The following is a 14,415-nucleotide window of genomic DNA, read 5'->3' as shown; positions in this document are numbered from 1 at the left end:
GGAAAGGAACGGCTCAGAGTGCTTCGGTGAGGTGTAAGAGAAGCCCGGGCATGGCAGGAGCCGCGCGAAGGAGCAATCCAGCTGCATCACCGTGCTCGTTCTTAGCTCCCAGGCTCCTCCCCAGCCGTTCAAGCAGTGATTCCATTCCGCTCTGCAGTTCTTCAGTACCCAAAAAAAAAAATCTGGCTCCCGCATTTCCAGCAGCACCAGACAGCAAATTTTAAGCTCACAGAGGAAAAAGTACGGAAACACAGTCCTGTCTGCCTCTGACTAGAGAGGCGCCCGCACGCAGACCCAAGGCAAACAAAGCTACCACCTTATTGTTAAGAACTCCATCCTTAAGCTTACATTCAGCTTAAATATAAAACTCTACTTTTTTTGCCTCCAAGCACACGATTGTACTTCAAGCTTAGATCAGCCTTACAAGCAGCAACGGGTATTCACGTTCATACACTGGTGGCAGACTATACTCCTCTTTGAACGTACACTGGAAGATGTTTGGGTTTTTTTTTGTTTTTAAAAAAGTCAACTGCGATCTGTTCCTAGAAACAGAAGACACTTCATGCATCAGTGAGGTTATTCCACAGGTAAATGAGAGTCTGCAGCTCAAGGTGTTTCACTCAAATACAAGTCATGAAAACCAATGCCTTTAGGATTTCACGCAGACTCAAAACACATCTTAAAACACACCTCTCCTGTGAGCCAGGAGAGCTCACAGATGATGGGTTTGAACAGTTATTGATTAACTTGATCTCTTTGATCCAAATACACTGAAGTCAAACTTTGTATTTAATGCACTAAAACACAGCACCAGCTCGAGGCCATACTGTATTTTTTTTTAAGATATGTTAAAGCTATTTGACCCAGGAAAAAGCATTTAAAAATAGAAAGTATCACTCAGCTATTTCAGCGTGTCCCAACAGCAAGTCACTGAAACAAAAAGGCAACTAGCACTTCTCCAAAAAGTTTTACTTCCAGCAGGAGAATGCCTATTCGCTAGAGAAAAAAACAAGAATACAACAATGATGTTACAAGAGGCACTGATCCTGGCTTTATTCACTTAAAGATACATCCAACATTCGTTATAGCTCACTTGAAATTCAAAATGCTTTTAAGAAACCAACCATAAAACCTTGATTTTTGCCTTACAGTGCTGTTAAGTTTTCAAATAGCAAGTAAGTGACTTCCCAGCAAGACTGTTCTGTATTAACATAGATACAAAGATTAAAACTTGGTAGAAACCCTTCGGTCTCTGATATTTGATGAATCGCACTCAGAATAACCACCGTTTTCTCTGGGGAGGAGGCTACTTGCCTACCTGCAGGGATGGGTGCCCGGGGTCCTGAGCTACTACACCTTGTCCTGACCCTGTGCCATCCTGGCAACTAAACGAAAACTGTCCCCCCTTAGGGCACTCAAGGGGGACTTCACTCCCCTTTCGCACCTTTGTACTTGGCAGCTGTAACAAAACCTCCACAGCTCTAGAAAAACCAGTTCATGCCGCGCTCCGCAGGTCCCCTGGAGATCACCGATGCCGACCGCCAGCGAAGGGCACATTAGGATCAAGAAGCATCACGTGTTAATTTGGAACTCAAACTACTTGGCAGTATCTTCTGTAAATTCCATATATATAGAAGACAGTGTTTTGCAGCCATCATATAATGATTTTAGCTAGATCTTTTTTTTTGCTGCTGCATTTACTCAGATTCTTTTTAAAGTGGTGAAGAGTGCAGGACTTAAATACAAACATTTCTCTATTAGAAATTGCAAAATTTAGTATTATGACACTACGAAAGCTTACAGTACAGTTCATCAATTCTATGTTAAGATTCAGCATCAATATGGTGTCTGAACCATCTCAAAGCTACATTCTGCCTAATTAAGCAGTATCAACACGTCCTGATACCGCTTCCTGTGCAAAATGCATCCCCATATTAATGTGGCTATAAAAGCATGAGCAGTTCTCATGTTGGAGTATTGTCCCCATGACTTTTTGCGACTGGTTTCTCTGTTTAGTGATAGCCTAACTAAAAATAAGCTTGTCACGTAAAAAAAAAAAAAAAACAAAAAACCAAAACAAAACCAAAAAAACCCTTTATCTTAAACTTTATTCTGGGTCTTGGACATAGTTCAGTGACATGATCCGCAGAACAACGTGCCAACCATCCCCATGAGCTGTTTAAGAACAGGAAGCTGAAGGAAAAGTCCAAATAGAAGACACTCACTGTTATAGTATCTTTAATTTATCTTGTGTTTTACAGAAGTCTGAATGGATTAAAAAGCACCTCCTTTTCCATCACGTTCCTTACAGTTGGTAAAATATATTCAATGAGCAAATGTATGTGAACAGCTTGAGGATCTGCATCTTGCAAGGATTTCACAGACCAATCAATCAAATTTCTCGTAGTTTTTACAATCTTGTTTTAATACAACGGTAAATCCATCCCGATTGTAAACCTGTCCAGTCATATCTCCCCAGAACACTTTGCAAAATCCAGTGTTGATTAGCAAACTAGTTAGCTTTGGCACGGAGCTGTGCTCTCTTGCCTGTGACAGCCTGGAAACCAGTTTTGATGCTGGCGACGGAGCAGCGAGAGTGGCAGGTCTCGCACTGCAAGAAATATAACCTGGTGTCCTTCTGTAGGATTGTGTCTGGTGACCGACACGTATGGCAGGTGACGTACTCCTCTGCAGAAAAGGAATTAAGTTGCCGTTAAAAGCTAACGCATTATCAGCAGACAAGTCACCACTCTGCAGCCTCCAGTTTAACAGTTGTCTGGAAAGGCTGTTCAAGTGCATCTACCAACTTAGGGGTGGCTTACTACGAAAACCACAGAGGCCGAGGCAACCTACAAACTCCCCTAGTTCCCAGGTTAATAAAGACTAGGTTTCATACAGTACGTTACACACCGACACTGGTGTTTTAAAAACAGTAACCACCAGTTAAGACTTCCCACTGGGATTCCATAACTTCCTCTGCTGAAACAGCATTCCCCGATGTCAGCAACTCTTGTGCACACGCAGCATTAAAACACTATTTTTTGTTCCATATAATCTGCGAGTCCTTTGACCAGCAGCACACACTAATTAACGTGTACAACAAACTAAAATTAACATTTTCTGTTATTTCCCATAGTCCTCAAAGCCAAGAAATGAAAGTCAAATGAAAAGAAGCAATCCTCTGCTCCTACTGCTTTCCTTGGCAGGTTTCAGTGCCAGGACAGAGCATGACCTATGGGCTTCTTATAACCACAGCAGAACCACCTGTACTTGCACTATTCCGTTATAAAGCTGCAGCAAAGTTGCAGCTCCTGAGCACAGAAGCTCCACACACGCACGCACACGTGGGCCGTACATGGGCCACTAGTCACCAAAAGGAGTCTGAGAGCAATCTGTAGTGGAAAAGGGAGTTATACTTACTGATATATCTTCTCAAGACATTTTCTATCTGTTTTTGCTGGAATCTTCCTTTGATTACAAGTTGGTTGTTACCATCTATTGAGCCACTAATTTAAAAGAAAAATTAATTATTTGATTTGCAGGAGACGTCAAGTGTTAAAACAAGTCAGGAACATGAAGCAAAATAATGATGCACTCTCCAAGATCAAGAGTAAGCCAGAATTACTTTGTGGAAAAAAATATGCAAAATTCTAAAGGCGCTTTAAAACCTACAGGAAGTTTTGCCCAACCATCACCCTCGCTGCAGTAAAAGCAAACTCCAGCAGAGATCAGCCTCATAGTTCAGCTACCCCACCAGAACTTTACAGAACTGAGAATTAACACTGCTTGTCTCACAGAAGTGACCAAGACAACTCCCTAGTAAGCTGTACTATGGCTAATAAGATCCTTTTCTAGTCATTCTGATGTAGTAAGTTGAACATTTTTTTCACATTATGGTTTCAAAGTTTTTGTTTAAGTCCTCTGGAGATGAAGAGACTCCAAAGCCCAATCAAATGGGCATATTAGACTCCTTAATTCTCTACAGCTACATGTAACAACACTGTAGTCTACAACAGAGAAATGACGAGCCCACCAGGAAGCGCACCACCACAGCACGAGACCTTTGGTAAAGAGACATACAAAATCAACACTGCTTTTATGCTAGGAGAGGTGGATTTAACTGCCACATTAGACAGGGTAACTACCTACAGCCCCACAAGAGTTGCCAAGAGGCAGCCAGGCATTCCCTCTTCCCTGCTGTCTACCACCTGCCTGAAGCTGGTATGAGCCACAGAGCTATCCTCACCGACTGTGACAGAGCTCTGCTGTCAGAGCACCTTTAAGAAAGGTCCCAAACAGGGAATCCAAACCCTTATCCAAACTGTTCCCTAGGACTTATATTTTGCCTCTGCACCTCCTCCCTAAGATGGTATCTCTTCAACCACCCTGCACAGCATCTAAGGGCAGGGAGGAAAAGCCTGGTGTTCCAGCACATACATACAGACCTAGACCCAAGAATTTTATTTTTGATCAGATGTCAACTACGTTGCCATTGCTTCCTACATGCACAAGCACACACAGAGCCCAGTAGCCTTACCTTGTACCCAATTCTGCCAACAAAAATGCCAGAAGATGTTTTGGCTGACGATGTAATCTAAAAATAGAGTAAGGAGATGTTTAACCTCCCCGCTTCAGAGAAATCTGATATTTACACAGGACTGGCAAGCTAAAACAATCTTAAATTACTAAGTTTAAAAGGGGGCAGTGCCAGAGGGTCTGCACCAAAGAGCTCAGGCAGACAGTGACTGAGGACAAGAAAGCTGAACACAACGCCTGCCCCGTGCCCCCTCCAAGCCAAACTCAGTTACCATAACTATTACAAACAAGTCTTCTATTTGAGATTTTCCATTCTTATTCTGCTGCCATTCCCTGAAAAAAAGTGTTACTAGCTACCATCAAAAAGTCACTTTAGTGTACTACCCAGATCCTCAGTAGGATATCATCAGCACTGTTTTCTGGCACACTCATGAAACAAATCAGATATGCATTCCCAGAAGTGCCCACAAAGAACAGAACTGACTTCACAAGAGATAATTAAGATACAGAAAGCGCTGCAGAAAACAATGGGGAAAAAATGACTGAACTCCATACCATTTACCAAAGGAACAGTATTTGTAGCAGCTCAAATTAGAAATCACTTTCCCCATCCACCCACTCCCGCCCAAGACCTGCAAATAAATATCACTGGTGACCCAACTGCAGACTTTATAGAAGCCAGTGAACTCACAAAATCAATAGGTTTCGCTTCAGTCCATTAGGTCCATGTAGCAAACCTACCATTTTCATAATTTGAGTATAAAATAAGAAATTATCTCAATTTACTTCTGGTTTGCCATCTTCTTTTGCCAGAAAACATGCCTTCAGCACAACAGCCAACTGCACAGGAAAGTGCACTCACCCACTATTCCTGTCAAATCTCAAAACTTACAATTTGCAGATATCTGTAAAGTTGACAAAAGATGTTTTCTTGGTCCCTACTCTCACAACCTGCGGAGGCTTCATGACAAATTTTCGTTTTTCTCCAGCTACCATGTCTGGATTTTTTTCCCGCATGATGTTAAATACTCTATTGAGCAACTGCAAAGAAAAAAGGGGATTCACATCAACATGAATATCTCGCATTTCTCACAGGAAGTACATCACTTCTGAAAAACTTGAAACAGCATTCAGCATGAGTATTAGACAGTCTTTGCCCATTAGCATTTCCCCATATGCTTATGAACACACTTAAAAAATGTTCTGATAAATGCAAAATAAAAAAGCTGTTTCCCCAAGGATTTACTTCATAATCTACAGCACTTCAGTCTATTTGCAGAGGCGTTCTGATATCACTAATATTGCCCTGTGTGAGTTAACTGCGATAAAAGATGTGCTGTCTGCTACTTTTCTGTTCACGAGCTTCTGACTGCAAGTCCTTCAAACTGAAGCTGGAAACAGGACATCAGAGCACAAGGCCCTGCTCTACTGATGCGCACCAACACGGAAAATATTTTTAAGAAGTCTTTCGAGCATTACCTCGTCATATGTGTAGTCCCTTTCTGAGCCTGCCCACGCAGGTCCTGACTGAAGGCTAAAGGAAATTCCATCATCTTTTTTGCTATCTTCATCCTCAAAAGCTGTGAAGAAAGTTGTTTGGGATTCATTAAGAAAAATATTCTTTAACCTCATCCTTACATCATTTCTAAAAGGAACATCAAAGAAGATTCCACTGAGATACGAGCACAAGTCTTCTATTTGTCTGCCTACAAGGGACACGAGCACCTACGGCAAATTTACACAGTGATTTTATAGAGCACTTTTCTGATAACAATACAGTGGTAAAGGTAACAACAGGAATCTTGAAACGCAAAAGGCACTCGAACAGAACTTATTCACCTATGACACAGACTGCATCTCACTTTCAACACCTCATGGAGCTGGGTTATACTTTTACCTTCATCCTTCTCCATTATCTCATCTTCATCTGGAAACTTCACATTCTTCTTTTTCTTCTTTTTATTGCCCAGCATGATATCAAGGTCATCTTCAGGTTCTACTGCTTCTGGCACATCTCCTTCAATTTTCAAGTCCTGCAAAGAAATAATAAGACCGTAGTTCACAGCATTAAACACAAATCTCAACTGCACAGCAGTAATACTAGTAGCACACTGTACTAGATAAATACCAGTACTACCCACCCCAATCCTGAAACGTAATAAGTAAGAACGGAACTAATGTTGAAGACAGCACTGCCCTCCTACCATGAAGCAGGGCTGGATTTTCACATGCCAAGCTCAGATCCAATGATGTACATGTGTCTAACACCGCAGTCTTGTATCAAAACTTAATTTATACTATTTCCTTTGGAATAGTTGATTTGCTACTGGATAATCAACATGGGCAAAAATCTTCTGGTGTAACTTCTGGCTGGTGAAGAACAAGATCACGCTATACTTACCTCAAGGCATTGGCTATTTTGGGGGATAAAGGAACGAAACACCCTACATGCCAGACAATAAAGTAAGGCAAAGCTGCGCTACCTGCAGCCAGTCCAATTTGGTACCACAATTCTGCACAGGCAAAGCAAGCATTTTGCCTGTCTTGGGCAGATCAAACAGACATTCTCCCCCAAAAGGCAGAATCTGAAGAAGAGGTTTACACGTAACGTAACGTTTCTCTGCCCTCTTGCTCTCTGGGCTTGCCAGTAACACTGACACGTGATACAAACACACGACTTGGAATAAAACTTGAGAAGAGTAAAAATATCCCTTCCACCTTCGGGAACACAGAACACTAGCCAGAAATTTCTGAAGAAAACATCAGAGTACAAACAGATTTCTTAGCAGATCTATACCCCCTGTTTGAAGGGCTGGCCTTTAGAGGACTACTCTGTGCATGGCTTCTGACACCCATTTACTTCTCTCGCCCCAAAAGACAATTAACCTCGATGCTAGTCCACCCTCACTATGGAGTGCAGAATTACTTGCTCATTGTGCAGATCAGTTACATTTTTTTTCCACTTCTGTGCAAAAAGCCCTGCAGGTGGGTTCTGTTCAGCAGAACCCACGATATATGAAAGACGCGTGAAACATACATTTCATTAACTGCACTAACGCACAAGGACAGACTCAAAACACCTCCCGCACTGCCAATCCCCAGAAAATGAAGGGAAGTTTTCAGCCATAGACAAGATGGCCTAGTTATGTAAACAGACCTTTACACCTTCTTCTGCTTCATCTATATCGAATATCTTTTTTGTTTTTTTCTTCTTTTTCTTTTGATTGAAGAAGTTTAAATCATCCAGGTCATCTGTTGCATCTAAAAAACCAAAAGATTGCCAAAAGAAGTATAACAACTGCAGAAAGTTTAGACATTAAGGTTTCTAATTTACATCCAAATCTCCAAAACACTATAGTGAGACACAAGCAATGATCTGCAGCCCCTACAGATATCTTCTGGGTTTTAAAGATGTCATTCCCCTCTATCCCCAAATACCTCAGTACTATTTCACAGTTTCTGCATCTTCTACCTGCATTTACTTATTTTTCAAGCGCTTAATCTCTCTTTCTGCTGTACAGGAGAAACTAGCCACTTTTGACATTATAGTAAAGATAATTGAAAAAAATGGTAAGAAAACTGTAGGAGGAAGGTGTAGCTTCTACTGCAGGAGCCAATTTTATCAGCAAACTGGATTTAAGTTAACAGCATTCCCCAAACCAGGTCATCTTGAAATGACACTGGCCTCGATTTAAAAAACAAGGGTATAGACACAATCACAAGCTTATTTCCTGAAATATTCCAAAGAACACTCTGTTGTCCAAAAACTAGAAACCATATTGCTGTTATCACACTATTGCTTAATTGTTCAAATGAAAAACACACACAATTGTGTAATTATTGCAACAACTGCATGTGGCAGGCACAGAACTCCATGCTAACTGTTCTAGGGGCGCTCTTTTCATTGTCTCACACAAAAGACTCCAAGTCAGGGAACTGGAATATACATAAGCCACTGGTGGCTTGCTGGATGTCTGGGAACATGATTTCAAGCAGGACGGAAATATGCCCTCCAGATGGACAGCAGAGTATTACTCACAAGCCTCTAAACAAACCTGGGTCCCAGCATGTGACGCCAAATTGTTGAAATGGGGCTTGTAGTCTCAAAATACAGAAGGATTTCTCTACCTTTGAGAGTTTATCTACGTGGATTCACTCTACCTTTCTTCCTGCTGTCTTCTTCGTCTGCTTCAACATCTTTGTCTTCTGTTGGCTCTGGTTCAACTTCTTTCGTTTCCGATTGCTGAGTCTCTTCCACTTGTGTATCCCCTCCTTCCTCATCCAACATAAAGGGCTTCTTCTTTTTCTTCTTCTTCTTGCTCATAGTGGGATCGAAAATCATCTGTAAAAGTCAAGAGTCCCTTAGCAGCACAATAACCACCCTCCATTTAATATTTATTACACCTTTAAGTTTCTCTCAACAGTCCTTCAGTTATGCAAACTGTTCCTTGGCTTCAATCTCAACTAGGGATTTTTCCAGATCTGTAACAACAAGTTAACTGACACAAAACAGTGGTTACACAGGTGGCTTTAAAAGCCCCACAGATCTTGTCCCAAAACATAACTGATGTGACCACGTAAAAGAGAAGAGAGATTGGAACACTGCTCGACTGTTTAGAGCTTCTGCTACTTTTCCTATGATAGTCCAAGCTTCCTGCCATCTATACACTACTTCAGCTGAAAATATATCAAAGCTGTGAATCTCTGACAGACTAGCTACCAGCTATTTCTCCATTTTATTATCATTATGGAGTCAAATTTTGAAGCAGCACAATGCAAAGCAATGACTGAAGCACTCAGCATCAGACAAAAGCTTAAGCACACCTCTACCACAGAGCCTGATTACACAACAGTTATACTTTGTAGCTCCATTTGTGACACACATTAATTTCCAGGTTCATTAAGAGGCAAGACTTACCAACAACTCTCTTGACAAGAATGCTCTGGACTAGGGAGAAACCTAGAAGGGGCTGGTGGTACAGCAAGACCTGTATCAGCCCTCAACACTATGTAGTAGCAAAGGTCTCATCCTCTTCCCCCACAGGTGGGAAACTGAACCTCAGACACCAAGTGATTAAAAGCTGTTAATGAGTTCTTTAGCCAGTGAATAAGCTTCACTCACCTAGCCTGACTGTGAAGAAGGCACTCACTCCAAGACTCACTTTTAACCTATTCATCATCTGCAGACCTGAGATATTTAACACAGCAATGCTTCTACTTTTCTCAGTAAAGATGCGAGTTGGACATCGTAGCTATTGGTCAGTTTTGCTACAGACAGCTGGCCATATTTTCACACCATTTAATACATCGAACAATTTTAGACACTTAACGAGACTTTCTCCAGCTTTTCTTATCTAGAAATTGAAGAATGCTCTCACAGTTAAAATTCTGCATCGTAAACACTCTCACTCATGAAAATACCACCACTTCATCAAAGGATCAGTTCTCCAACCTCTTGGTTTGTTACACATGGCAAGTTTAGCTGTTGCCCTCCCTCTACGAAGCAATCTTTTCCTTGCACTTCTCATTCTCCTACACATGATATTCTGGTAATATTCTTCTGATTTTCTGGAACTCACATGTTTCATAAAGGCTCTACTGAAAGCCAGTAAAGTAAGCAGCATCACAGAAGCATCCATACACATGGGACACTGAAGCTTGAGGCTTTCAATCGGCTGAAGTGTGTCTTTAGTTGTACCCACTGTGCTAGAATAATGTTCAAAAAAGTTCTGTCAGAGGGCTTTCCTCTACTGCTGAGTCAGACACACGTGTGAATCATGCTCTTGTAATGCACAGCAATCAAGGAATGTGCACAACCGGTTACACTGTCTGCAGCCTCCTCCTGCAACCGCCCGGTCTGCTGAAACAGAGGGAAAGCGCCGGCCTTGGCCAGAGCCCACAGCTTTGGGAACATCATTTTCAAGATCGTGACTCATTTCATTGAGGAAGCTTTGCAAGACTGATGAGTTTTGTATCTTCTCACATGATTAAGCAAACATAAGATTATGCTTAGATCAGGTGTAATAATTTCTAAGAAGAAACCACCCCACCCGCCCCAAATCCCTCTCCTCTTTGTGAGGAAAAAGACATCTTTCATCCCAAATCACCACAGAGCACATCTTGCGTCTACAAGGGACAGAGCGTGCCTTCAGTCATACCGCACCAAACTGAAGTTATCACACGAGGAGAACTTCCGGACACAGGCGATTGTTTTTCCAGCATTAAAACAACACAGCTGGCCTTGAACAGAGCGCTGCCCTGAAGGTCCCCTCCATCCAGTCAGGTCAAGCCAAGCTTCTGCAAACCTGAGACCTAGTCACAACATGCTATCTGCACTCAGGAACCTAATGTAAGAGTGCCGCAACCTGGAAAGGAGGCCCATGCCTGAAATACTCCGTTCATCAAGGGCTTCAACGAAAACTAAGCAGGGGTCACAGGTCACACACACTTTAACAAATCATGACCTAAACTAACCAGCCTGTTCTGGGTTTTGCCTGAGCTCTACACATTTCAGAAGTTTCTTCCTTCCTTTTCACTACTCAGGATGTTTGACTAGTTGAAGCATTTTGATACCATTTAAGCACTGAAAAACTACAAAGCTGCAGGCCCTCTACTAAAGGGACTGGAGCCCCCTGCCCAAAGACACTAAATTCTGTGCTTTTCCTATGTAGAAAGGCTTATAAACTGCCATCCTGTTTCTGTTCTCAAATTCCCACATGGGTTTTCTCTTCTGCGGACCACACAGTTCTTTCTCACATCCAGCTCCACATACCTACTCCTCATTTCAAATGTCTACACAGTCAAAATCCCAACTTGATAGAAAATTAGCAACCCTCTGGCTGCTCAAAACACAGCATCCTCCAATAGTATTTCCTAAAGCTTCATAAAACTACAGGCCCAGAAGAACTTTTAGATATTTAGTGGGATTATATATATTTCTAGTAGGATTTTTAATAAACCAAATAGGTGTTATTGGACTGCTTCCCCTTGCAAATAGGGGCTGCGTTGCCTTCCCTGTGCCACACTTCTGGGCAGCACTCAGACAGTAAATGTTTCTACCGGGGAGTTTCATTTTCTGTACAGCTCTGAAAATTTTAAGCTACAGTCCGATGCAAGAGAACAAAGTTTTGTAACATCTATACCAGCTTAATGTGCAAATTTGTCTTCACCCTTCTCAGCTTTACAGGCACATTGGCTTTAAAGTTTCACCAACCTAACGTCAATAACAACCTATCTGGCTCCTAATGACCAGATACACAGAAGTTCTGGAAGGCGTGTGCACGCACGCCCTCTCACACATACACCAGCCAGAATATCTAACAGTGACAATTCAACAGTAGTATCTGCTACCATCTTTATTCTCTGTCAGTCTGCTACATAAAGCAATCCAGAGATGCAACTTCACTACATTAGATATTCCCGATATCACCTCACTTTCAGAACAAATGCATTACACAAGACAAATAATTTTACTGACACTTAACTAAATCCAACCCAGGAAACTCCAGATGAACTGCTCTATGGCCCTATGATCACCTGAGACAGAAAGCATCTGATGCAACAACTCCTGGGTGCTAATTTCTAGAACGAGAGCACAACCTAGACGTTACAACTGCAGTTCAAAGGACACAATTAGACATAAAAACGCAGTACATTCATTCTCAATGTTAAAGCAGCTGAATAAGTCAGTCTCAGCTACCATTAAAATAATTAGTAACTACAGCAGTTCTCCTTTGTTACTCAGGAAAAATTATGACTTGCCTGTCTCCAAGACTAGAGTGATCACTTTGCTCAGAAGGAAACAAGCCACACAAGTATTTTAAACAACACCAGAAAGAAGATACAAGACCAAAAGCAGCCATCTCATGGATTCAGCCACTGCAGTTTCCCACATGCTATACTGTCATCCATCAGGGTGCGTAGAGCCTCACACACATACAGCTTTCCTTTTCCCCATGACAGCAACTGAAATGAGGTTAGTGAAGGTGCCACCACATGGCATCTACAACACTCAAAAAACTTCTCAGACAGATGCATCTACTTCCCTGCCTAAACAAACACCACCGGATCCAGAAAACCTGAAGTTATCATGGGTTAAGATGTGACTATTTAACTCTCGAGGCTTAAAGACAAGACATTAAAGCTCCACAAAAACAGAGTGGTAAGTAAAGTGACTAAACGCTACGTAGCGCTAGAAGAGCGTGAAACACGACGGAGAAGGGGAGGCAGGGGAAATCTGCCTTCCTCCCCAGCCCTCCCCTGCCACAGGCGGGCGCCGGCAGAACACGAGGCGCTTTAGGCGAGTTTTAGGCCTTCCCTCGATACACGGAGCCAGACCACAGCCGCGGGCCAGGCGGGACCCCACAGCGCACAGAGGCCGGGAAGGCTCCTGGGGAAGGCGCCAGCCACTACTCGGCCCGGCCCGGCCTCCGCCCACCGCACCGAGAGGCGGCCGCGGCCCCCTCTGCTCAGGGACGGCGGCGAGCGGAGCAACCGGTACTGCCCGGCGGGGCCGCAGGACCCACGCACCGCCGGCCGCCCGAGCACCGAACCGCCGGCTCTGCCTCAGGGCGGAGGCCGCGCTCGCTGCCCGGCGCAGGCCTCAGGCCCGGTCTCCCACATGGCGGCGGCCCCGGCCGCGGCGCAGGCCTCCAACCCGGCTCCCCCGAGGGCGGCAGCCGCCGGGTCTCACCTCGTCGCCCGACATGGCTGCGGCCGGGAGCGGTGCGGTGCGGAGCGGAGCGGAGCGAAGGGGGAGGCGGGCGGAGCGGCGGCGCTCGGGGACGCGGTCAGCAGCGGCCCGCGGCAGCCGCGCTCGCCTCTTGCATCAGCGCTCCCCTCCCCCGCAGCGCCGCGCGCCCCCGCGCCTGCGCAGCCGCCGCGCGCCTGCGCGCCCCGCCGCGGAGCCTCGCGGGAGTTGTCGTTTGCGGAGCTGCGCCTGCGCGGCTGGGCCGGGCGGGCGGGAGCTGTGAGGAGGCGGCGGCGGCGGGAGCGGGACTGCCCGGCCTTTCCTCGCTGCCGGGGAAGCGGGGCCCTCACCCCGGCTGGCATCTGGCGGGCGCAGCTGTCTCCCCCTCGGCATCCCCGAGCTAACCCAGGCGGCTCCCATAGGCACCTCCGTCCGGGCTGGTTCGGGCCTGGGGAGGAGCCAGGGACCGTTGCTGCTCGTGTGAGGAGGGGGGGGGAGGGCGGCAGGGCCCCCAGGAACTGAGGGCTGTGTTCGCTGGAGGTGTCCTTGGTGTTCACAGGCCACCTCTTCCCGGGGTTTATGTGGCCCAGGAAGAGTAGCGTTTCTTTCGCAGGTTTATTGCACACAAAAGCATGAAGGGACTACGAGGAATACATACCAGAGAACAAAAGCGCTGAGGCACGGGGGGGGGGGGGGGCGGAAACTGGGTGGTTGTTCTGATCAAAGTAGTGGGGAAATGCAATACTTCTTTTTGTCCGTCACTAAAAAAGCAACCGCCCGTCATCCCCCGGAATGGTAGACTACTTGGTGTAGGAAAGGGCTTCTGGAGAGCATCTGGTCCAACCTGCTTGCCCATGCAGAGTCAGCTAGAACAGGTTGCTCAGGACCTTGTCCTGCTGGGCTTTGGGTACATCCAGGGATAGGGGACACCACAACTTCCCTGGGCAACCTGTTCCACTGTTCACTGGTAGCTTGCTTGATGTCTGGGAACGTGATTTCTATCAGAAGAGAGAGGTGTGGGAAGAGAGGTTGCCAGTGAAGGCTGAGGCAAAAAAGTTGTTGAGTATCTCATCCTTCTCCTTGTCTGTTGTTAGCAGCTTGCCAGTCTTGCTCAGTGGGGGGGGTATGCTTTCTTTAACCTTTCTTTTCTGGCCGACATACCTGTATAAGCCCTTATCATTCTTTGCATC

General features: G+C 44.8%; 1 protein-coding gene across 2 annotated transcripts; it reads right to left on the bottom strand.

Moving 5' to 3' along the window:
• Positions 1 to 2,221: 2,221 nt before the first annotated feature.
• On the bottom strand, positions 2,222 to 13,298 carry EIF2S2 (eukaryotic translation initiation factor 2 subunit beta). 2 transcript variants are annotated; one of them, XM_086474511.1, is made up of 9 exons: positions 13,229 to 13,298; positions 8,698 to 8,878; positions 7,694 to 7,797; positions 6,434 to 6,569; positions 6,016 to 6,116; positions 5,429 to 5,577; positions 4,538 to 4,594; positions 3,421 to 3,506; positions 2,222 to 2,688 (listed from the first exon to the last, which is right to left on the bottom strand). In XM_086474511.1, exons 1-9 carry the CDS (start codon positions 13,241 to 13,243, stop codon positions 2,513 to 2,515), a joined length of 1,005 nt encoding a protein of 334 aa, XP_086330637.1. In that variant the 5' UTR covers positions 13,244 to 13,298; the 3' UTR covers positions 2,222 to 2,512. The 2 variants fall into 2 exon arrangements, with proteins under 2 accessions (XP_086330637.1, XP_086330638.1); XM_086474512.1 differs by lacking the exon at positions 4,538 to 4,594.
• Between the last annotated feature and the right edge of the window lie 1,117 nt (positions 13,299 to 14,415).

The sequence above is a fragment of the Leptosomus discolor genome, chromosome 17 (genome assembly GCF_034619465.1).
Source record: "Leptosomus discolor isolate bLepDis1 chromosome 17, bLepDis1.hap2, whole genome shotgun sequence".
NCBI classification, from domain to species: Eukaryota; Metazoa; Chordata; class Aves; order Leptosomiformes; family Leptosomidae; genus Leptosomus; species Leptosomus discolor.
Note: the sequence above shows the minus strand (reverse complement) of the source record. Positions and strands in the feature narration are given on the sequence as shown.

Excerpts from the sequence above, each read along its gene's own strand:
- EIF2S2 (XM_086474511.1), bottom strand. Across the intron at positions 7,798-8,697 it reads AGAAGACAGCAGGAAGAAAG|ATGCAACAGATGACCTGGAT; the intron begins GTAGAGTGAATC and ends TTGGTTTTTTAG. Across the intron at positions 5,578-6,015 it reads GGGACTACACATATGACGAG|TTGCTCAATAGAGTATTTAA; the intron begins GTAATGCTCGAA and ends TTTTCTTTGCAG.